This window comes from Streptopelia decaocto (assembly GCF_964273445.1).
Source record: "Streptopelia decaocto genome assembly, chromosome: 6".
NCBI lineage: Eukaryota > Metazoa > Chordata > Aves > Columbiformes > Columbidae > Streptopelia > Streptopelia decaocto.
This window is the reverse complement of record NC_138660.1, coordinates 56478885-56504396: the sequence shown is the minus strand read 5'-3', so window position 1 is coordinate 56504396 and position 25512 is coordinate 56478885. Positions and strand designations below refer to the sequence as shown.

Here is a 25512-nt window from a genome sequence, read left to right as displayed (position 1 = left end):
AACTTTATGGGGATTTTAGAGCATGCATTTTACTGAAATGTAATTTTAGACGACAAGACAGATCTTGGTGAACCGCACTCACAGGTACCCAACTCCTCATCCTGGAAACTACACCAACCAAACCAATTCCAGCTCCTCTCTCAATCGACAGAGCCCAATACAAATCAACCAAAAAGAGGTTAATGTTATGAGTTTGCTGAAAAGGAAGGATGACTTCCTTTGGTACGGCTCAGTCATTAACAAAAAAACACCTGACACCCCTGATGCTCTGCAGAAGTATCAGCAGCCAAGGATATTTGTTTCCTTGAAGGATTTCCAATGCCAGCCCAGATTTACTTGTCTGACCCCGTGCTCAACCAGCACATGTTGCTGTTAAACTGGTTTTTCAAATGTGCGTGTTCAGAGAGACCTAACCAAATGCCCGGGTAATGCAGCTGTTCAAATCCTGTTGTTCTTCATGTTTGCTGGGCCACCACATCAACCGTCATGCCATGCTTAACCCCGTATTACCATACAGCCTATGTTGTGGGGAGAACCATTTGTATCAGGATCGGATATGTGATGTTTTCACCTTTTCTCCTGGGAAATGAATCTCTGTTAGCATTGCTTTTGTGCATAATGAGAACTTGTACGCAACAAGAATTAGAATTTTATTGATGGAAAATTGAAATGCAAGTCTTTAAAGTGAAAAATCTGAAGTCTGCCACTTGGAAACACTGCTGCGATGTTTCAGGTAAACTGAATGTACATATCACCTTCATGTATAATGTACATATCGCCTCCTTATTTTCCACGTACCAGGGTCTTCTTGAATTACATTTCACAAAACATGGCACGTTCTGCCTTTCAGGGGACACAAGGACAGAAACAGACTGGAAGGTCCAGCTCATGGGGCACCACGGGAGGCACAAGCCCTGGCCACAGCAGTAAACTAGTACTATATAGAAATTTAAGTTTAAATAACCACAGGACACATGAGGAGTGTTTCAAAATAATTTAAAAAAAACCACCTTCTATTTGGTTTTTAATTAAAAATAATAATAATAAAAAAATCACCAATCCAGAAAAACACAAAACAAGAAAAAGTTTTAAATTTAACCTGAAGAAAAGTTTCCTAAGAAAAACAATATGCAATTCATTGAAAACAGAATTGGTTGCCAAAGTTTTCCCCCGGCCCTACGTTTAGGCTTATCTTTAATGTCAGCCTTACGTATCGAGTAATTTTAAAGTAAAATTATCAGTTAAAGCCTCATAATCATGTATGTTTGATCTTTCCAAACACACTTTGAATTCCTCATCTTAAATACTACACACTGTAATGTACCACTTTTAAATGTTTTGCTTGCACGGATTATTTCTTTGGCCTTTTTCTTTTTCCATCTTAACATGTAAACGCACCTCTCAAAATTCCTTCAATAAAAGCTGCATGTTCCAAACAATAACACCAAAGTGAACAAGTAAAAGACTGTCAGACATACAGTGTACAGTGTATTAGACATTTTCTTTGCTAATTACACTATGTATTTCTACCCTCTACGTACTTTCCCCCTTTATTTCGCTTTACATTTTAAGTCTCTGAATCCACCCTCCTTTTAATCTTTGGTAGAAATTGTTCTTAAATAGTATTTTTGTAATTATTTCAGCATTTTTGCTTTGAACATTGCAGTGGTCCTTAATCTGAACTGGACATCTTGCATTACTCTGAAAGGCGCATGCCAGAGCGTTTCAGACATCATGGGGACACTAAACCGAAGTAACCAACCAAGACTGAAAAAAAAAGCCTATGAACCTGCAAAAATTATTTCCTATTTTAAAAGATCTAAGCAATTCACACCACCCAGATTTTGAGTAGATGTAATTAACTTCATTAATTTTACCGGGTCAATGCAAGCAGTAATCAATGGAGGGGAGGAGCTACAGCTTCTTAAAATCCATCATCCTGTTTTTAGTCCCCTTCTATTAGAGATTTCTGACACATGGCTGGAAAAGGAAGAAACTCCTTTAAAGGCATTTTCTGCCAATGGAGGAAGTTTTCTGTTCTTCGGAGCCTTTCTCGTTAGCTGCTCATTCCCACCCTGCTCTTGCAGAAGGTTTCTGGCCCCAAAGGTGACAGTAACCTTTGAGCAAAGTGTGGCCACAATCAGGATGGCCAAACGTCATCGAGAGTAACAAAAAAGTCTGAGCTAACAGCAGAAACTGGGTCAGTAATAAAACACCCTATTAATATAATTTTGGGGTGAAATAGTTGATATTGCTCAGTTTTTAACCTTCCTGTGGCTAATGACATGGTCTGCTTTACAACTTCAGGAGCCCACGCTGCATTTGCTGTTTTTTATTTCTTTTGAAAACAACTCCCCCCAAACTCCTGCTACTACTAGAGATTTAACACAAACTCTCAACCCACAACCCTCTTGCACTCTCATGAAAAACACAGACTTTTAATCCTGCCAAGACCATGTTGTACTAGAAAATCTCAATGATCAACAATGCCAACAGGACACAGTGACCAGATCTGGCCTGGGACATTTCTAGCCGGCCCATTGGCTTTCTTTCCTCTCTGCTGGGAAAGCAGCTGCTGTAGCAACACCCATAGTGTGATGAACCCAGGGCCCACCACCACAGACACAACTCAGAAAATGAGCAAAACCTGACACGCTGCAATGTGGCCTCTCACCAGAGTGGGAGGCAGCAGCTGCCGGTGCCTCCAGCTGCTCCTCAGGTGCCCACGACATTGAGCAATGGATCAAAACGTGGGTGCTGCACCCCCCACAACTCGTCCAGCTTACCTTACTACCAAGATGTTTTCAAAGTACATGAAAAGAAAATGCATTCCCCCGCCCCCATATTGCATTACCGACTTGTAGTCCAGTAAGTGATCTACTATGCCCAGTTTAATAAGAAACTTAATACAAGATGTTGTACAGCTACAATGAACTCCTCATTCCAACTATTTATAAATTATCAGTTTGTCATTCAGAGAGAACATGATTAACAACTATTCAATGCTTTTGTAAACTTTTGAGATGTATGACCATTCTTTCTCTTACAAAAGCTTGACTAACAGCTCACTTTTATCAGGTTATCCTGAAAGCTCTGCACAGAGTCCCTGCTTCATCATTATCTACTGCTCCAGAAATCTTTGTATTTTAATGTAATTCTAGCAAAATTATACTAATAGCTGTGCCACTTGCTCTCACAAGATCAGTTATCTTTGTCATGATTAAAATGCACACAAAATTGCTACCTTTCTACAGAATAGAGTGAATAAAACTTCTGTTGTGGTAGAAGTTAAGATTGACCGCTGCCATTAAGGACGATAAGCAGCAATCCTCTTTCAGAAGAAGCACCCTTGCATCAAGAAATACAATTCTCAAAAGAAAATAAGCTTTTCACCAAAGTAAAAAAGACTTCATAGCTGACTTGTGGTCCTGAAATCTTTCTGCTAACACATGGAACAAATTTGAAAAATCAGCATATCAGGTCTGCCTCGGATTCCACAAAAGCGCTTGATTGTAGAGGGGCATAAATTGTGTTTGGAAACTCAATGGAACACAAATATATTCAAGAATAGCATCAACTACACTCAGAAGGAAGAAAAATGGGTAACCAAATAATGAGACTGCACGCAAGAGCAAACAAGTACCAGGTTGTATGTAGCTAATCAAAAGTTAGTCCTAGTTTGATGGCCAAGATGCCACGGGGTGCTACAAAGCACAGCCTGGATCTTCCTTTCTCTCTGGCTACATGATGCTGATGCTTCTGTTATTGCCCCGTCGTTTGTAAGCTCTGTTTTTAAAACAAACCAAAGCAAATCGTTTCTATCTGTTCCTTGGGCTCTATGTGAGACTAGCAAAATAGCCTCCAAATTCAACTGAAAAGGTTTAGGACTTAATTTTTTTTTTTCTGATTAAAAATGAAGCAAACTCTTAGTGACGTCATTGAAGCATTCTGCAAGACAGATAACAGCATCCTGCTGGTATCAAATAGTAAGAACCAAACTCTATCAAATAGGACGTACCTGAAATAAATTAGACCCAAAGCTACATTTCAACCCCTAAGTCTTGTCTAGGATACAAAAAAGCAGACCTTTCTCTGTATGGATCCCACAACCCATTTCCACTTTACAGTGAAGGACTGCATGGCAAGGGCAGATTCTACTAGATGTAGAGGGTCATGATCTTCAGAGGAGTAATTTATAATTTCTTATAGATGCTGTATCACAATCTGTCAGCAATAGCTGCCCAATCAACACCCAGGCTATCAGGAGGAGACTGAAATTTCTTACAAATTAATTTGCAAAATTTAAATTCAAGGAAACAAACTTTTTTTGTATAGACACAGTAGCTTCAAGTAAAATAGTTCCTGTGGTTTGATACAGACTTTCTACAGGGTCAGAAATTCAGAAGACCGAGTATCCCAGAAGTGTCTTCACCAGCGATCCGGGGGAACCCGCAGGGAAGTCCCTGCCAAATCAGGAAGAAAGACTGGTGCCAGGAACCAGATCTGACCCAAAGATAGGGTTATTTCTGCTGCTAGAACTTGTTGGACAGATACACCAAGGCTGTGTGCAAAACTGAAAATACGAGGGCCAACACCTGTCCCCACCTTTTTTATGTATAACTCTTTAGAATAAAAGCACACATTCTCTGCATAAACATCATCACGTAAGTCCTTGTAAGAATAGCACCACTCCCAAATTTTGAGGCTAATTAAGAATCTTGTAATGAATCCTGACACAACTAAAAGACCCAAAGCACAAAATTTAGCCAGCCAAGCATTTCAGCAAGAAGACACTTGTCTTGAGGGAAATGACTGAACATGTGTAACAAGTAAAACAGATATAGAAGCTGCTACGACTTAGTTGTGAGAAGTAAAGCTAAATATAATGCAATTGAGAATTATGATGACAATCACACAACCACTCTGCAATTCCTGATCTGGTGCATCGTGATTGTAAGGAAACCAAGACACTTAAGCTTTCACACTCTAACTGCATCACTCCCTTCTGGTTTGTATTGTAAAGACTTTTCTTGTTTTATGGTATTTTTCGTCTTCCTCCTCCCCCCACTTAACATTCATTAAAGCACATTAAAATCCTTATTTCTCTGTTCACTCTAGAGATAAGACTTTCCATGCACCTGTTAGAAGGAATAACAAGTTATCATAACCATGTCAAGAGGATGTAGGCTGCTTTGGTCTCATTTGCATCAGTGAGGTCAAGCCAATACCATCAGTGGACCCATCCCATTTTAACATCCCAGCATATTAAGCGAGCACATAATCTCTAAAAATATGTCATGGAAAGTATAGCTTAATCCTCCAGCTTTCTACCCCTCCATGCTTAGTTGTTACAAACTTGATGACCCAAATTTATTCTATGGTATCTTACAGAGTTAGCTCCACTACCATGGATCTAACCATGGCTGGTGGCAGACTGTATCTGTAAATATAAAGCAAGTATTTCAGAGTTTGTGCAGCAGTTTTAAAGTTTGGTACTGTAAATAAACTAGTCCTCATTTAAAAAACTGAACAGGTTCAATCTGAGCTTTTGGATATATGAAAAGGTAGTTTACAGGTATTGAAGTTTCCTTCCATATCTCAGTTAAGGGTTTTGAGGCATCCTAACAGTTTAACCTCAACAATGGAAAAACAAATGGCAAAAGGTACAGATTAAAAATCAGCACTGCAAGTTTCTACAAGTGTTGTAAATTCTATTTATCAATCCAGACATTGACATTTTGTCTGAACAGATAAACAAAGTGCTGAATTGAATGGTATTTGCCTAGAGATCAAAATGCTGATTTTAGAATCAGTTTTAGACTCTTTATCTCCTATTCTTTAATACCATGTTTCTTGGCTTCAAAGGAGACCAATTATTTTAGCTGCCTATTGATATTATACATTTTACTGCAGAGAGCATCCATTTTATCTGCAACTAATCCAAGTGCAAGGAACCTCTCTCAATGGCTGCAGGGCACCTCCCAGGGAAGACAGCACTGGCATGGGGCAGCAGGACCTGTGTTTCTCGATATGCCTTATGAAATCCGGCAGGCCACTTATCCTTGGCTTCACTTTTATCTTTTTTTTCCCCTCTATGCCTTGTTTATTCAGGCTATAAACACAAGGAAACAGGTACCAGTCTCACCATTAGTATTAGAAAGGCTAGTAAATCAGGTCTTCTCTTCACTTAGAGTCAGTGCAGTGCTGGGATACAATTAAAAATACAAAACAAAACACACCACTATTACATTTGTGAGAATTGTTCTTTCTTCCTTCACCCTTCCTATTCTCAGCTCCAATATTTACTGAAACATGCAGATTCAAGCGAACCATTTAATCCATCTTTGCCATTTGATAAACTGAAAAACTATGTAATGTGGCATACAGGTTGTATACACGTGTGCTAGTGTACACATACAGTGAGAGATGCAAACGACAAGAATAGCTAATAATGCAGTCAGGGACTAAACCTCTTCATTAATTTTGAAGGTAAATTATGGATGCTCATTAACAAGTTGAGAGAAAGTACAAGACAACAAGCCTTCGCTCCAGCTCTTGCTGTTCTATTCCTGGATGAACACTGACAACACAAGCCCTTTGAACACCAAACAAGGGGATGGAGCTTTTCTTTTCTCTTCCCACTCATTTCGAGGACTCCCAGTTGCACAGCAGGCTTAATTACCACACAACTCTCTACCAATCCTTACCTGTGGCGACTGAGGAGAAAAACAATCTCTCTTGTACATGTCTATCAGGAAAGATGTTCTGTCATTATCTTAGTCGTACTTGATGATACCGCCCAATGGTCCATGAAATTCTTCATTTCAAGAAATACAGGGGTATTTTGCTTTGCCACAGCACAGTATCAAGAAGCGACCATACAGCATGGATTGGCAGCTACACTAAATACTGCCTAGTTCATCTGCTAAGCTGGACACTAAGTGAAAAGGTTTCTCCTTTTTCTACCCCTGCTGAGAGGTGGGGAAAAAAAGAGTGTGAGAGTCTAGTCCACATAATATCCAGGTGGGTCTTGTGACATGTAATGACCTGGAAGCTCAGTGGAGCGAGCTTTCAATTTTCCTCTGTGTGAAGAGTTTCAATGTTACTAACTGCAGAGGGGGATCTGGGGGTTCTGATCGAGGGCAAGCTGAACATGAGCCAACAGTGGCCCTGGCAAGCAAGAGCACAGCATTGCCAGCCGGGCAGGGAGGTGATTGTTCCGCTCTGCTCTGCACTGGTGCAGCCTCACCTGGAGCACTGTGTGCAGGTCTGGGTGCCACAGGATAAAAATGGGTTATTAAGCTACTGGAGTGTGTCCAGAAGTGGGCTACAAAGTTGGTGAAGGGTTTGGAGGGGAAGCTGTATGAGTAGCAGCTAAAGTTACTGGGTTTGTTCGGCCTGGAGAAGAGGAGCCTAAGGGGAGACCTTAGCGCAGTTACAGCTTCCTCACAAGGGGAGGAAGAAGGGCAGGCGCTGAACTCTTCTCTTTAGTGACCAATGACAGAACCCTAGGGAATGGCAGGAAGATGTGCAAGGGGAGGTTTAGGTTGGACACGAGGAAAAGGTTCTTCACCGAGAGGGTGCTGGAGCACTGGAACAGGCTCCCCAGGGAGGCGTCACAGCCCCAAGCCTGACAGTGTTCAAGAAGAGACACACAACACCCTCAGACACATGGTGTGAACTGCGGGGTTGTCACATGCAGGGACAGGAGTTGGACTCGATGATCCTTGTGGGTCCCTTCCAACACATTCTGGATTCTACTTTAACATTAAAACACACCAGGCACTATTTAGTGTACATAGTTAATCCTAAAAGACACGCTTTGCAGCACTGCAGTGGGTACTAAATCCATTGCACTTCTTTAAGGCTCCTGATCAATTCTCTAGGTTCATGTGATTAATTAATTCAAATATATGACCCCCCCCCCCCCAAATACTCAAAAGGGATGGTGTTCATCAAAATAACCACGTAAACCAAGTAGTTTCTAAATGCAGTTGTATTTGACATCTTGTATTCCAGAAAAGCAGCAGCACACTTGGCAAAAAGCAGAAGACCTCTCACTTTCAAAACACATCACTCCCTCAGGCTGAGTCATACAGATCTCCAGCTCTAAAAAGAGGAAAAAACTAAAAATCCTCTTCTATTATAAAACTGCATGAGAAAGCTTAATTTGTAGCTTTTGAGGAAGTTGGAGCACTGATCACAAGCTTCTGCATAATTACAGTTACAGCATGGCTACAGAGCCACAACAGCACATGCATGTCAGAAGCATTAAAAAGCAAAATTATGGCAGGAAGTGCTGGAACAGCTCTGATTGTCACCAGTGAGAGAAAGGCAGAGCAAGCCAGAGTTTCCCTTGCCCCAGGGTTATAACTAAAGAATTCTTTCAGAACTTGGACCAGCGAGGTGTTTGGTCTGCTCAGCTGAGGTTAAACTGGGTTGCCACTGGGAGAACTCAAAACAACGTTCTCCAAGAGAATTTGCACAATACTCTAAGAGAGAATTGCTGAAGCAACATGTTTCTTAAAGTTACTTCTGATTCATCTCAGCACTGACTTTGTTTTTTAGGTGTTTTGAAACCAAATATTTTGGTTTGCTAATGTCAAACTATAAACTTTCATAACAGGGGACACTATTTCAGGACCTGCACTACGAACTGTTTACTACTTCTGCTCTGGAAAGGCAAGCACATATCACTGGTTACATGGCTCCTTTCCCATAAGCAGGGCATTTCTCATCAGAAAAAAAAAGGTAGAAATTGGCAATGCAGAAAATATCCAAACTTTATTAACAAGTAATGAACCTCATTTTTGCATTCACTTCAAATTATGTTTAACTCCTAAAATGTAACATGGAACTAACCCCTAAAAACAACATTGGCTAAATATAATAAATAAAATTTGTTTTGTTTGTGCAATGACAATGCTGCTACTGGAATTTAGAAATCAGTAACACTAGGTTAGTTCAGCACTGACAAATGAAAATGGTCTGTCTTTGTTTATACTTAGTTCCTTCTGATAGGAAAAATAAACAATATATTAATTATTTAAAAGAAACACATTTGATTTTTTTTAAATGAATCAGACTCAGCTTTTGCAGGCCAAAACCTGATCTACTTTTTTTTTCTCTTTAAAGGAATTATAAACTAATAGCTAGGAATTATAAAAACAGTATAAACATACAGCTAGCAAAATGAATGCAATACAACTTTCCTAAGTACTTTACTACTTCCATAACAGAAATCTATAAGAAAGTCTGAAGAACTTTAATAACAGTGGAATTATTGCTGTAATTTCTGTTACAGAAGTTAGCACCAGCTACCCTTATGTAGCACAGCTGCCGCACTGTTAAAAAACTTCTAGAAGAAAGGAGACTGGCAAAACTAAAATGTTCTTAAAACGCAGCAAGGCAGTGAACAATATAATGGCATTTTTAGTGTTTTCTGTCCCACTCCACAAGGCGTTCCGGAAGGGGTGAGGCACCAGCCAGAGACCACATGCACCCCAGCATCCTGCTCGTGCCTCCATAATGGGGCCAGATGCTCATCACCACCAAACCCACGCAAGGAAGAACAGCCGTCCTCCTCTGCATCAGCAGTGCCCGGGGAGCCTTCCAGGAGCAGGTGGCCGTGTCCAGGTCACTCTGGGGAAGGGGAGAGATAAGGAAGGGTCCACACAGCCCCTGGTCAATGAGAGGCATTGCCAGAGGGGTTGTTCAGAGGTCAGGTTGTACAGAGGCAGAAGACTGGGACCTTGTTGGAGGTAAGAAAAGGTAAAAAGGTCATCTGCCTTGAAAGAGACTTCCCAGCTCCTGGTTTTAAAAGAGCTTCTCAAGCCAGTTCACAAAAGCTGTGTTTGCTGATCTGCAGCTGGGGTGCTGCCCAGGCGGCCCAGGAGGGGTGCAGGCACCTGCCACCCCATCATTTGCTGCTAGGTACCTAAGTCACATTTACTACCGCCTCTTGCTTGCTCAGCATCCTTCTCCCTGTGCTTCCTACTCATCTCATTCCTCCACTTTTCCCATCTTGAGCACTCCTTGCCCTCCGGTTTCAGATCCTGTTTCTGCATCTGTGCCTCCCATGCTTCACCCACTACCTTGTCCATACCCCCTCCTTCTATCTTGTCCCACCTACCAAAGGGCTTTTCTCACATCTGCTCTCACTCCTTTGAGCCAAGTTTCTCATATACAACCTCTTCTACTCCTCAACAAGAAGGAGGCGTGAGGGGCAGAAGGAAATGGGAGGACAACTGAGGACACCACAACAGCAAGGAGACACACAGGTGAGGCAGGAGATAGAGGAAGCAGTCAGATTAGGAAGAATTTGGGTCAAGAGAAGGTTATGAGGGGTAGTAAAAATTCATGAGCACACAACAGTGGTGGTATCAGTGCACAGCTGCCCTGGTATTATACTCTCTGCAGTCAACTTCTAAAAGCTACTGTTGACAAAATATCTTCCCAGCTGGAGCTGTGTCCTGACCCAATTCTGGGATGCTTAAGTGTTTTGACTCTGTGTTAACAGCTGCATAATAAAAGGGATCTTATTTTACACTGGTGAATGATTTCCCTATTCATCAACTCATCAACATCAAGGTATAGCAAGTTACATACCCCACGCTTACTGTGCCTGTATGCTCAGTGCACCAAAACCTCAAGATAACATTATCCTCAGATAATGCAGCCATTACTATTCTCACATGAGCTACACAAACATGTTAAGGTTTTATTTTCCATAATGAAAAAGTTATTTTAAACCCAGCATGCAGTTTCCTGACGTTCTTCAGTACCTAGTATTTCAAACAACTGTCCTAGCACCACTGCTGCAGCTGCAAACAGGTGTGCAAAGAGCACAGAGAGCATGGGAGTTGTGTAAAGGGTAGTAGTACACAGAGCAATGTCTGTGGAAACATGGTACAAAGCAGAGATGGGGGTGATACCGTCTAACAAAAAGAGCTAGCTCCAGAAGAGGACATCTGTCTGCAGCCATGATTGATGCTTTCAACTCAACCTGGTCCACCAGGAGGTATGGGAAGCGCTACTAACAATCAAGTTAGTATCACTATGATGAATCATAGTGGCATCAAGTTAATACAACTCATCAGATTCTAATACAACTCATCAGATCTTAATTAAACCACTCCATGTTGCTAATCACTCTGTGTATCTCGAGTGGTCTTGTCAGCATGCCTGACTCCAGCGAGGGTGGGCCAATCAGTTGTCCCTTCTGCAAGCACTTACACAAATGCTCTGTGGACTTCCATGGAGGCACAGTATACAAAAATAAGCAACAAAAGCTAAGTTTGGTTCAGTCTTCCTTTTTCTTTTCTTCTTACAGTAAAGAGGAAAAAGTATGTCTGTACACTCACCAGCAGCTCATCAAAACAAACTTTGTAAAATCAAGCTGATCAAATGTCTGCTCTATTGGGATTTATGCATATTCAGCCCTCTAATTGCTTCTTTCATCTTTCCACATGAAAAACAACACTTCATCTCATTCCTTCCAAGATTTGTTAGCTTAGGAAAATTAATCCCTTTCACGGAATTTGATAGGTGTGGATCAGTATCACTTATAAGACAATGAAATACACATCATCCATAGCATGCAATAGATGTTCACAGGATGAGAGGACAGAACGGGGTAGACCAGATACTTTCCCTCAAAACTTCCTTTGCATTCAGTTGAAGTGCATCACTTGCCTTTTCACCAAACATATACAGCTTTCACTTCATGTGAGTCAAGGCATTCTCTCCCTGCCTCCCTTTATTTTTTTAAAAACTGAAACACTAAGTTCACATTTAGCTTTAATTAATTCCAAGAGAGCTTTCTGCTGCTCTTGTTGGAGTTAACAAGACCTTCACCACTAACATAAATGCTACTGAGTAGAATCAGTTGTTTATGATGAAACTATTCTCTGTAATCCCACCATATTGCAGTCGAGTACCAGAAACATCATACTTTCCTTTCTCACTGGCTCCTTGCCATTCTACCCACAGCTTCATACCTCTAAGTTTGCCCATGGGTATTTCTTTCCTGTAGGCTCTACCAAAACTACAATGTCTGTATAAACCTTTTCCATTGTTGAAGTGTGTAAATCCTTTTAGCTTGATCTCACCAATATATTAAAGTCTCACAGCCTTACGGAGAGTCTTATCCTAGGCATCTGTAGCTGAGGCTCACACCTGAACTTGACCTGTGAATTATCAAATTGGTCATTTTGAAATATCGGCCACGTATTTTGCAGTCATGCATCTGAGATAAGAAAAGCCTATTTCTGAGATCATGACAAAAAGGAGCTGAAAATGTGTTTCTTTGCCACAGGGTGAAAACTCTCAGACTTCAAAGGTTCATGATTCATCTGTTTTTGTCCTTCTGTTAACCAAAACTCCATGTTTACAATCGTTTGGGACACGACTGAATTGTGAATACTTGCACTAAAACCTGCACATTCTTGCGAGTACCACCACAGAAAGTACTTTACCCTGTCCATCTATTAATATACCAACAGTGATACCTATCAGCAACTAGACCTGCTGTAATTTTGTTTAGTTATTAGTAACATGCTCCAATTTATATTTACTACCACATTGTCTGAAAGCCTGAATGACAGACATGGACCCTGAGACACCAAGCAAAATGGAAACACTTAAAAGGAAGAAAGTCTTCCCATCTGCTGGCTTCACTTGACCATTCATGTTTCCACAGATGTCTGGAACAAGCAACTGCTTCCCCTTTGCTCTCTGTACTCACCTTTGTATCTCTCAAAACCAAAGACATTTCATAAACACTTCCTAGATGAAAATCTAGGGGGAGGACAAGCTCACTGGAAGTCTTCTCCTTTCTGTCTCAGGGACCTGAGATGTGAGTTGGAGGAGTCCAAAGGTCGCTTGAAAGTGTTTCCAAGCATGCAGCACAAAGTGACAATCTGCAGACTTCAAACATGAAAGCTGATAAGCAGAATTCTCTTTATCCATCACATGTAGTTTATTTTGTATAGAGAATCATTATTAAGACATTTTTATATTAGTAGGGCTTGATTTAGTACTTATACTCAACATTCATGACTATTTTGTCAGACTGTATTTAAGGGATTTAACCTCCAAATTCCCAGGTGGAAGAGATAAGAACCATCAAATGTCCCAGAGAAGGAAACTGAGAAGCATGAAATCAAGAGTTTTATATTCAGGAAAGGAATAACTATTCATACAAGTAAAACCTTTAATGGTTTCAATAGACAAGCCAATCTCCATTAAAAAAACAGAATCTGATTATTGAAGTTCTCTCTCTACTTCACAGTTTAATCACTAGACTAACAACGCTATGTAAACTTAATTTCACCAAAATAAAGTTACTAAGAATGTATTCACAACCCGTGTTAAGCACATATTATTTTACAAAAAAGGACCAAGAAACAGATTACATTTCACTATTACAAGTAACATTTCTTCAAACTCAATATAGAACTGTGTTCACTGTATTCGAAAAATTACTGAAAAATATCACCATTCTATTAAATTTGTTTAATGTAATTTAACATAAAGTATTTCATTCTTCATTGCCTCTTCTTGCTTATATGGGAACACAATTAAGACTGACACCATATATTTATACTGCTTCTAGGTCTCACCTCATAACTATGAACTTAAGTAAAAAACAGCGAACCAGATCCATAGAAGTATGTAAGCTTTCAATTTCCAGTTATATATAAGCATCCTAACACTTCTGTATGCTTATATTTACAGTTCCCAGGAAATGAAACACTCAAGGCACAAAGCATCCATAAACACTCAAGCATCATGTGACAAATTGTAGCTAATTTTAATCATGTAAACAACAAGGGTCCATCCAACGGCACACTGAAGTAATTTCCCATTTAATTTCAATCTTATTGAATCTCTAAAGGTAATTATCATTTTAACAAGGACTCTCTAATCCTATTGCTACAGAAAATGCAACAGGTAAGACACATGTAGCCCCACGGCACACTCCATCTTTTGAGCTTTCTTCACTGAGAAACCAATCAAGACAAAAACTGTAATTCTACGTATGGAGAAGGATTTCAAACATACTTCAAAACGGCACACACTCAAAAATAATGCAGGCAAACAGAATGCCTGAATTTCAACATGCATCCATCCCAGACCACTGCTGTCGCTGGTACAGCACCCAGCAGAGGAGCAAGGGAAGCTCCCCAGCTCCTGAGGAAAAGCAGGCAGGCAGAAGTCTCCATTCAGCCTGGGGAAGCAGGGAGGGGAGAACAGGAACAGGGCTCACCCCCCAGAAAAGATTTTCCAGATATGTGAGCCTTGCTAAGCATCTGAAAATGAATGTTTTTGAGAACGACAAAAGCTCGGCAAATAATACAAATGAGCTTTCAGTTTACACACCTTACAGCACATCAGCTAAACCCAGGCTTCCTCCAGTGCCTCAAAGACCCTTTCAAATAATGTGTTAACATTCTTCAAAAAAATTGCCTATTCCTACTGAGTCTGTTCAGATCTTCAAGTACGATTTTTTTTTTTTGCAAATACAGCCTTGTGAAGACCATCACTATGCTCCTGATGAAAATTCACCCTCAATTTCATAAAATCCAGGAAATGCTTGTGGATCCCAGGAACGTGGGCTTAGCCAGCCCAAACTGTTTGTCACACTGCTCCTGACACCAACACCGTTCTGGGTGACTGAAGTCCTTGGGGGAGACGTCCAGTTCCCTGCAGCATCTCCCGCAGAAAATTCCCCAGTGACACCATCTACACACCTTTCCCAGCCCATGTGTTCCTTCCCTTGTCCACCTGCAATACCTGTGTCAACTGCAAAGACACCTCCACAAAAAATCCAGGAGACACGCTTGGCAGGCCAGGTGGGAAAAGGTCACATAAGACAAGAAACCCTTAGAGGTTAGAAAACAAAAACCGTGTAACTCCTCCATCCTGGATACCTTCAGAAACCTTTAACCATGCTAATGGCCTTACGTTGGTTTCAAGAGCTCATCAGTTGGTAATGGAGGGGTACAACTGGTGCCATGATCGGAATGTAGTAACAATTTTCACTGCTCCAAACTATTGCTACCGTTGTGGCAACCAGGCTGCAATTATGGAACTTGATGATACCCTAAAAAACTCCTTTTTGCAGTTTGATCCAGCACCGCGTAGAGGTGAACCGCATGTTACTCGTCACACCCCAGACTACTTCCTGTAAAGAGATTTTAGACCTGTACAGTATTGCCATGAACCATATGTTGACCTAAAGAAAATGGGAAGAGCAACAGTAACTCCAAAGTGTCAGAAAATATTTAACATTCAAGCTTGTTTTCACATGGACCAAAAGACATGCCATATTCAAATACAAAGCCTCTTGTCGTCAACAACTGTGACCACTTTAGAATGAACCAGTTCATTGCATGCTGAAGCAACATTGTTGGTCAAGAAACCAGTTTTTGGCATAGTGCTATTTGCTTTCTCTGAGAGACTGCAAATAATAAGATGTAGACATTAACCTATACAGAGCTAAAAACCAGATAATCTAGAGCTTATTTAGCTTACTTACTAAAAATAAACACTGCTGTCCTGTCTTCTCTGAGGACCCTCCACTCCTCTGAGAAGCTGTGATGGAGCTGAATCATGCAGCCCCAAAAATGCTTCTTCTAAGTAGGATTAGTAAAACGCCTATTATTTAATATTCAATCTTTTAATTTCTAATTAGTTAAGATGTAAAACAAAAAGGTGACTAAACCCTTATAAGCAGTAATGAAATAAGAAACAGGAACACGAATAACATAACAGAAATTTGGTATGGAAACAGATTTATGTTTCAAACTATATGCTACAATGAACAACTAAAAAACAAAAAGATAAATACTTTTGGACCTCATCTGGAGCATCGTAACACGAAACCAGACTTAACTGAGGGCAGGCAGCTATGTATAAATATGAGTTAGATATACCTCTGACTGTGAAGTATAGGGCTATGTAAAAGCAGAATCTCCTCTCAAATTTTGACATGCATCATCTCCAGTGTCATACTTTTGATACATGCCAGGTTTTACATGTTGACACTTCACAAATACATTTTTTTCCTGACAGTTCCTTTACTAGCTAACTCCAATGACAGATGATCGAAGCCAGAGAGCAAATGGTATCGTTTCTCCATATTTTTGGTACAGAGAGAAAACTTGGTGTAACAACAAGCATTCGTACACCTAAGCAAGTTAAATACTGCCCTTGCAAGGTCACACTCAACCAATTTTTCAGCATCAAAGCAGCAGAGTCACGCTACTCCCAGAACATCTGTACTTCAAAGAGCAAACACCTCCCTGCAAGGTGCCACCAGCCGAAACGTGCCCCACGGGAGAGGTGGGTGGCAGCAGCTCTCCTCTTTGCTCCATGAGAGACCAAATGGCAGGGCTCCACCGTCACCTCCCAAGCGAACAGCACAGCATCCCCTGTGCTAATCATCCAGACCCAGAAAACAGCATGAAACACAATGGGGCCCACACAAAATCTGCATGGTGCAAAGAACATGCTCCAGGGCCCTTACGTACTCCTCACACATAAAGACAGAGAGTTGAGATGCTCTATTTAGGCTATCAACCAAAATTCTTTCAACAAGGAAAGCAACAAAGCAAGTGCAAAGGGGTAGTTTGTATCAGTATCTCCAACTAACATGGAAATTAAAAAACAAAAACATGAGAAAATCCAGAAACTATATGACTAATCACATTAAAGAATAAGAAGACACTAATGTTTCTTCTCCTATGAGTTACTTCAAATCTTTACCAGTATTTCTTTTTGCATCTCTCAGAATCAACTTTGTAGAAAATGAAGAAATAAAAATATAGACTTGGTTGTACAAGCACAGATTCAAGTTGAGCTTTATTTCCTTCAGACCATGAGCAGAGCCATTATCTTCGCTGTATAAAACATAATAACTTACTTTAATTTTAAGATAATTAACACCACTATTATACAGCAGTCTAGACAGCCATTGTCAACTTAAGTCTAAATTGCTTGAGAGGAGACCGGCTGTACAGCCACCACAGACTCATTTGGAGAACCTATTTTCAGCCCAATAGGTTTTATTCCCCCAATGCCTCTTCAGTTTTAAGAAAAGCAAGTCCAATTTCTAGACCCAGGCCTTCTCAGCTGCCCACTTTCGCTTCCTCTCCTCCCCTCCCCACAAATGAGCTATTAATTCCTTAATAAATGGAACATGTAGCACTTAACATCAGGAGCCACAAGAATACACAAGCTCCTATCTCCTGTTTAGGGGCCTGTTTAAACAGGAATTAAGAGACTAAACGCTTCTGTGGATTTAGGCCCAAAAGCTCAGATCTGCAAACACAGGTACTTGACCTCGTGGAGCGATCACCGAGGAGACCCCAGCCAAACTGCACAGGCCCTGGAGAAGTTCTCCAGAGACAGGCACCAATTTCAGAAGTTTGCCACAGAGACACAACGGCCCGAACGCAAATTAGGAAACTCTCCCTTGTGTTCATCTTCTGAAACCCTGAAGTGCAACTTCTGGTTAGTGTTCTCTATATTTGCACCTCCCTAACACAACTATAAGCAAACCTCTGACTTCGTGTCCAAGTCCACTTTTAAAAATGAAGTATTTCCTTCAAGATGCAGTGGCTGCCCTGAGCACCGATGTTACTCAATCCAAACATCAACAAGGATGTTTGTTTCACTGCTGATTTCCAGGAAACACGACCACGTCCAGGTCAAACACCCACATGGCAATGCCAGGCTGGAGCCTATCTCCAGACCCACGCCTCAGTCACCACCTCAGATACCATAATTCCTCTTAGCTTTAGGAACAGCCTAAGTACCTTCCTCGAGAATGGCCTTTGATGTGCCTTTGTTTGAGCACTGTACCGAAAATAGCACTCATGATGCCTTTAAAGTATTAGTCACCCCCGTTTAAGGCCGAGGCCGCCAGCTCCGAGCGCAATGGGCAGCCCTGGGCCGGCCAGGCCGCCCCTCACCGGGACACGGAGTCCCCGCCTGGCCCGGGGGGAGCCGCAGGACGGGGCGGAGAGTCCCGACCCCCGGCCCCGCCGCCCCCGGCCCCGCTCACCCTTCTTGTCCATGAGCCACATGAAGAAGAAGCAGGGCGCGAAGCCGATGGGCCCCCAGAAGACGAGCAGGGCGATGTCCCAGCCGCTGAAGCCAAAGGCCAGGCGGGCCGAGTTCTGGATGGGGCCCCATGTGTTCCACAGCAGGCCCTGCGCGAAGCCCAGCAGCGAGAAGAGCAGCAGCACCAGCCAGCGCCGCCCGTACACGCGGCCCGCCAAGGGCGTCAGCCGCCGCACCGGCACCGCCGCCGGTACAGCCGGGCTCCCCGCCGGCCCCCGCGGCTGCGGCCGCCGCGGTTGCTGCTGCTGTGGCGGCGGCGGCAGGAGGGGCTGCCGCTCCTCCGCGCTGCTCCAGCCCAAGCCCATCTGCGGGGGCGCTGACGGGGGCCCGCCCGGCGGAGGACCCGGGAAGGGACACCCAGGCTCCAAGCCCCGGCCCGGCACAGCCGCATGCGCGGTCGGGAGGGCCGGCGGCCACCTCCTTCCTCCGCCGGCGAGGGGAGGAGGGAAGCGGCGCCGGGGAGGAGAGCCGGGCCCGCCGCCCGCGGCGAGGGAGCCGAGCCGGCTTCAGCCGCAGCCCCGCGACTTGTCGGGGCGGGGGAGCCCCTGGGCCGTCACCCTGCGGTGACAGGGGGCGCGGGCTCTGGGGCAGGAGCGGGGCGGCCCGTGGGAGCCGCTGCTGGGAGCGAGGGGCCGCTCGTGTGTCACCGTGGGGGTCGGGGGAGACCCGACCAGAGGGCCGCTGTCAGCTCCGGCCGTCACGCTGCCGCCGCGGCTCCGCCCCGCGCTGCTGGGCCGGGTTCGCTCCGCGGCCGGGCTCTCCCTTCCGCTAGCGAGGGCGGTGCCGAGCGGAGCCCGCCGGAGCCGTCCCGGAGGAAGAGCCGGAGCAGCATGGCCGGGGCGGAGAGCCGCCTTCCTGCCGCGCCGGGTAGGTGCCCTGAGCCCCTCCACGGACGGCGCCGCCCCGGCCAGGGCCCGCCGCGCTGCGGCCTGGTGCGGCCCGGCGAGCGGCGAGGCCGGGGCCGGGCAGGGTAGCTTGTTTCTAGGCCGCGGGAGGGGAAAGCAGGGGAGTGAACGGGGACTCCATGGCTCTTCTTCAGCTCCTCCTCCCAAACGTCCCTCTCTAGCGTGGGCCCGTGTCAGAGGGCAGAGCGGGGTTGGGCCTTCAGTCGGTGCGGGACCCTCACGCAGGGACATCCCGCAGCAGAGCTGCCCCCGGCGTCTGCCCTCTTAAAGTGACAAATTGTTTCGTGCTGAGCTGGATACAAATGAGCCGTGCTCCAAATTAGGGGAAAAATAGTAGGATACAGTTACAGCCTGCACTGAAATAATTTTAAAAATAATTTGGATGAATATACCATCATGTGGGCTACACTAAGCTCATTAGAAATTATTATCATTTAAATAGATGGAAGTATCTATTCATTCCATTAGGTCGTGTATTTATCTATATATCTACCATCTGCAGTTGCCATAAAATTAATGGTTTGTACACTGCACAATGCTGCATCTTCCCTGAAAAAAAAAAAAAAAGATAATCAGTATATCAGTTTGGCTTGCTTAGGGATTCTGTCACAAAGACTGGAAATTGGCTTGATAAATGCCTGTGCGCTTATCTGGGGAGAGCTGACCAGTGGGATCCTTGGGCCCTGGTTTTAAATCCAGTGTCCACGGTGTAACTGTTGACGTCCTGGGCAGCGCACCACTGAATTTCACACGTGGTGCCCATGCCACGGTTTGGCAGCTAAAACCACACACTCCCGTGAATTTTCTCCCAGAACATACAGATATTGCATTTTGTTTAGCCCACACGGCGGTGTTTGTTAGACTAAGGTTCAAATTAGAAGTTGCACTGAAAGTGCAAAAAGGAAGCTTTTACGAGATGAAACTGGCAGAACGATTATCAAAAAGGAAATCAGATTTTGTCTAGAAAAGTTCAGAAAATTCTCCAGGAAAAATCAAACTCATGCACAATTAAATAATGGGGTGACATACAGATAGTAACAAACTAAAATTTGAGCTTGCCATGTACAACTGTAGTCACAAAAGTATAGTAAAAATATTGGACAAGATTCATATTCGGCCTCAACCAAAGCATATTGCAGTAGTGCTTTGAGGATCCAAGTAAGATTAATTCCCTGTTTTACTAGGTCTTTTTCATACATTACCACCTCAGCATAATTTAGCCCATGCCAAAATGTTATTTCAATTTAAAATGGTTATGGTACTACTGTAATTTAATTGATTTGGTGGCATTATGCCAAAGACAAAGTGCTGTCATTTGCAGAAGTAAACAAAGTGAAAAAATACTTCTCTTTGAACATTTTTCAATTAAGTGTAGTAATTGTGAGTGTTTCTTGGTTGTTCTAGTGGCAGGAAACCCATCCAGAAATAAAGCAAGTGGGGCTTTGTCGTGTTCTTTAACTGTAAAACTTGCCTCTTGCCTCTTACTAGCTGTGTAGTAAAATTAAAACTTGAATATAAGCAGGATGACTCCATGAAAGCTTATCCAAGCCACCTCATCTTATGATGGGTTTAAAGATATTTTGACTCTTGCATGGATCAGCAAGAAAGAAAGTTCTGAGAAACAGCAACAAAAAGAGCCGTCAAAATAAGCTCAGAAAATCTAGGTGTATTTACTGTTGACTTAATAATGATTAAAATAATTTATTTTAATTGCTTGATTTGAAATCACTCCATATTTTCATAGCTTCACAACCCATATGCGCATCTTTCAGTCATGGTCTGACCTTTTCTATTCCAGCTATTTAATTAACACGGTGTAATATTCTGTGTGAATTATTCTGGTTTGCAGGATATGGTACCATTTAAATTTGTTAATGTAAAGGAGCAGTGCATTGTTGATAAACTGTTGGAAACCAAATTAGCTTTATCTTGCAGCTAGCTGATTGCATTATTTCACTCATGGGTATAATACTTCCCTAAATATGCTAATTTCACTCTTTTCTCTGTGTGGTGACATTTTTACTGTTCTCATTACTGACATTTGTAAAATTTGGGTGGGGAAACCTTTTCTTGCTTTAACCTCATTATAATGTAGCTAAAGAGATTTGAATATTATCAGATGAAGTGCACACATATTCAGGCAAGTGGAAAGGTTATTTTGTCTCCTAGCCCAGAACTCCCATGCCTGTTGCAGGACTTGCATGGACTTAGTAGCACCTAGATCCAAAACCGTGATACAGATGCCCATGTACAATAGCATATCCATTGGTAGGTGCCTCCATTTCAATCCTAAAAGCTTCCAAGGTGGTTGTGTCTCCATATTCATGCCTATCTGCCTGTGTCCAGCCTAAAACCTTCTGGAATTCATCCTAGGAGGAGTTGGTGGCCTGGAGCTCTGATAGACTACTGGTAACAGATAAAAATTACAAGGCTGAAGCTGTTATTGCTACCAAATGCTCAGCCCACCCCTGAGGCAATCCTGGCTGATTCGTTTATGGGTTGGCACCTGGACTGTGCTGATTTAAGGCTGGCTTATTAATATAAACTGAAGGCTTTGGCAGATATATTCTAACCTTGAGGCATTTGGAGAGTGTAATTCAGCTGAAACACGCCTGTCGTGCTGGTTGAGCTGGGCAGTCCAGGAGAGTGTCCCCCCCATGGTGCAACCCCCAGTGCCACTAGGAAGTGCCATTTGCTCTCTCCAGTTGTCAGGTTTTTGACGGATTTGCTCTCCATGTGACTTTCTTCAGGGAGATTGGATGAACAGCAGCATCCCCTTGTTTCTTATGCCTCTCTCTCAACAACTACTAATGTGTACAATCTTGTACTTTCTTGTGTCAACTCGTATCTTGCATGAGATTTTTATTCTGTTAGAGTATTTCAACAAGAGCAATGGTAAAATAGTTTGGATGTCTTGGTATACAAGTGCAACTTTAGCCTTTTGCAATTTTATTGTTTTGCTGATGTTCAAAGGGTTATGTTAAATTTTGAAGTACCATGTGCTTTTGAAGACTGGATACAGAAGACACTATTGCTTTTAATACTATGAATACTACTGAATTAGTCAATGGTTGGCTTCATGACATTAATGTTTAAAAGGAATCTGAAAATATTGAAACTACTGAAAGGACTTTTTCAGATATATTAATAGGTTGGTAAATACTGAGTCTTGGCAAATTTTGCATATAGCAAGTAGCTTCCAAAATTCAAAGCAGCTGCACTGCCATGGTTTCCTCTAAAATTAAAGGTCATCTTCAGTCTCCAGGAAAGCAGGTGCCGCTGATTAGAACAAGAGTTCATCACATCTGAGTGGAGATTTGTGCCTACAGAGTCCTTGATCTTGTCCAGTATTTAGCTCTTGGTGTTTACAGATAAAGAAACTTTGCAGGCCGTTGTTCTTTGAAAAAGAAAAGAGAAATAAAATCTCTGAAGGAAAGATGGTAAAGATATGTTGACACTGCTAGCAGTGGCTTGTTATATTATAAAGTTGTGAAATGTAAGCTTCTGTGTAACTAGGCTGTGCTTTTTCAGTGACAACAGAGTTTGTTTTATGTTTAATATTTATATTAAAACCCAGAACTAACATTAATTAAATGTTAAGGTTGAAAATTAAATTAGAGGAGCTTGGTAGTTTACATTTGGGTGAGCCGCGTTAGGTCGAATGCATCCTTAGCTCTCCGTTATGTCAAAGCAAGATTTCACATTCTTTATAAGAACCCCAAGATTCAAAACATACACTGTTGACAGTTTTTCCCAGACAAATTTCATGTTGCCGCACAAGAACCTCTATAAAGAGAAACAGTAACTTGAAACAAAGGTTAAGCTCACTTCTGCTTGTTTTACTTATGCTGAAAGAAATGGAATGATGTAAGCAGGTGGAATAATAGCCATGCTTTTTGTTTAATATTCCTATAATAATGGCAGTCCCTGAATCTAATACCCTGATTGTGCATGTTGGTTATTGGGCACTTCAGAAACTGCTCTTGAGATTTACATGGTGGGTCTCTCTGTTTTTTTTAAATTCAATAATTTATGTAACTCGAAAATACTACTTTTATTCTTCTTAAGTAAAATTTCATTCTGACAATTATGCCTTTAATTGACTCAGTCATTAATCATAATTTGTATCCTGTGTAGCATAATAGTGAACAAAGTCATGTATACTTCCCTCACAACCCCGTTGTGGATCCAATTCAAGAAGCTCAGTTGTATTATTGACAATTCATTACAATGGTTTATGGGAAAAAAACATATTTTTAGAATACTATTGACTGTTTACTACAATAGCTTATGGGAAAATGGTGTATTTTAGATTTAGATTCTTTTGTTGCTGTTATTTTGAAGTTCTTGTCAGTCAAGTTTGAAGGATAGGGCAGCAATAAACTCATAAATTGTTACAGTTTCTGATGATGAATTTTACACAGCGTATTCATCTATTTAAGAGTAGTGTATTCATACTTAGTGCTAACAAGGAATACAAAAATAAATAAACTTTACTTACAATATGAGCACATTTTTTCTCTTAAATTCCATGATGTGCCAGTTCCTTTACCTTCAATCATAATGTTGCATTAGCATTGAGTTTTGTATTAGATTTCCCATCTTTTAGGCGATATTGTGAGAAATGTACATCAGTGCCAGTGGGGTACTGGAAAGGAATGGCTTTGCTGCTAAATTTCCTCAGCAGCAAGTGGGTGTCATTTACACCCCAAACAGACAGAAAGATGGAATTTTCACAGTCTAGCTTAAGGAAGAACAGTCTGTCCTTTGGAGGAATTCTTTTATATCCTGATGGAAGGTTTTAGTCAACGATGATAGTCTTTTCCTTCAAAAGAAAATGAAATGCCATTTACCTGACAAGTGCTGCAGTTTCATTGTGCTTCACTTTGCTTTGAGCAATTTTGCCAATAAGAAGTGTACAAAGGTCATTGCAAATACATATAGTATTACATCTGTCAGTTGTACATATCCTAATTTTCCTTGGTTTGGGGGAGTGGGAGAGCAATGGGATATTTGGCTGAAGATGCAGCAGGCAGGAGCTGCCAGGACGAGGAGGGAAAGGAAAGCTTTTCTTCTGTTGGAGGAGCTGAGATCATTCAACATGCAGTAAGTTTGCTGAAAACCAACACAACTCTTTTCTACAAGTGCACTGGAGGGCGGGAGGAGAAAAGACAACAGGCAGAAGTTGGCCCAGGGTTCAGGAAGAGCTTTCTAGGAAGAGCCCTAAAGGATTTAGGGAGAAATTTCATGAATAGTTGCTTGAGATGATAGGCTGTCACTTAGAGCAGGGGTGGGTAGTCTCTCCCTGTGCTGTATTCTGGGCTCAGCCCCTTGCTCCATCCCTGAGATGTCTGGCAGCTCTTTCCTTGTCTTTATCAGAAGGACAGGTGGAGGTTTGAGGGCACAGCCCATGCTCTTTTCTTACTTCATGCCTTGAGTCCCTCAGACTTTGTGTAAGAAAAATGGCCAGATGCTCAGCCCTGCCACAGCAGGACTGGGACGTGAGTGCAAATACAAACTCCTCTTTTGGTCTCTTCTTTTCTCTTGGAGCTCTCCTCCCACGGCAGCAGACGCGGAGGGCGAGGAAGGGTGTGTTGACTTCAGGCTACCAGAATGAGCTGCAGGTGCCAGTCTAACCTGTGCAGACCTGTCTGTCCTGAGAGGCTCCACACAACTGCTAACTAGTCTTCAGTATCCAAAATATCAATGTAAATCTAGGTTAAATGCCCCCCGGCTATGCTGCTTCTGCAGTACTGACATTCCCGGTGTCAAAGATAATAGTAATAATTTTTCAGGAAATAATATCTAGATATTCATGCAGTATATCCTAAAATCTACTTGTGTATATTTAGATGAATTCTGTTTGCCCAAAGTAGGCTGATGGTAGCGAATAATGTTGTAATCACATGCAGATTATTTAAAGTTGGTTTTCAATTTACAGAGTTAATGTCCTGTGAAATCATTAAGTCTGACCTCCAAACCAAGTCACTTCTCTTTGGTTTGGGGAGTTTCCCCATCCTTCCACACACTTTCTCTTTTCCCTCTCCTGGTTGTTGGATAGTCAAGATTTTGGAGGTTAGTTGATTTTTTGAGTGACATGGCTGCTCTGTACTAATGTATTCAAAATCTCATTTTTTTCTTTTCATTTTTTAATTTTTTTAAAAAAAGAAATAAGGATAATGAAGCATTACAAATTTGCAAGAAAAACAATTTGATGATGCTTCCACGAGATATGCTACCAGGATTGCCTTGTAATCCCTCTTTTAGAAAATAATTTTAATACCTCTCAATTAAATCTCATATTTAAGCAGCAGGGTGTTTTTGCAGAAGCCAACTACCATGCACTGATGAACTCTTCTAATTTGCTAAATTATTTTAAATGAATGACAGTACATTTAGCTTTTTAATGACAGTACATTTAACTTCTGAACAACTTTGATCAAGTCCACTTTTCGTCAGGCTGCCTGCTGTGCTAAAC

General features: G+C 42.1%; 2 protein-coding genes across 3 annotated transcripts in view; one reads left to right on the top strand and one right to left on the bottom strand.

Annotated features, from left to right (window-relative positions):
• SLC49A4 (solute carrier family 49 member 4) overlaps positions 1 to 18434 on the bottom strand; it is a gene marked incomplete at its 5' end in the record, with an annotated part of 65339 nt that extends 46905 nt beyond the window's left edge. Inside the window, one exon of the mRNA XM_082055356.1 lies at positions 18071 to 18434. Within this exon, the coding sequence (XP_081911482.1) occupies positions 18071 to 18434 (364 nt within the window). The remainder of the gene's footprint in view (positions 1 to 18070) is intronic.
• Positions 18435 to 18518: 84 nt separating this feature from the next.
• The window catches only part of HSPBAP1 (HSPB1 associated protein 1), a gene marked incomplete at its 5' end in the record, with an annotated part of 36397 nt that continues 29403 nt past the window's right edge, over positions 18519 to 25512 (top strand). For both annotated transcript variants that reach the window (XM_082055355.1, XM_082055354.1), the window contains one exon: positions 18519 to 18996. In XM_082055355.1, the coding sequence (XP_081911481.1) occupies positions 18519 to 18996 (478 nt within the window). The remainder of the gene's footprint in view (positions 18997 to 25512) is intronic.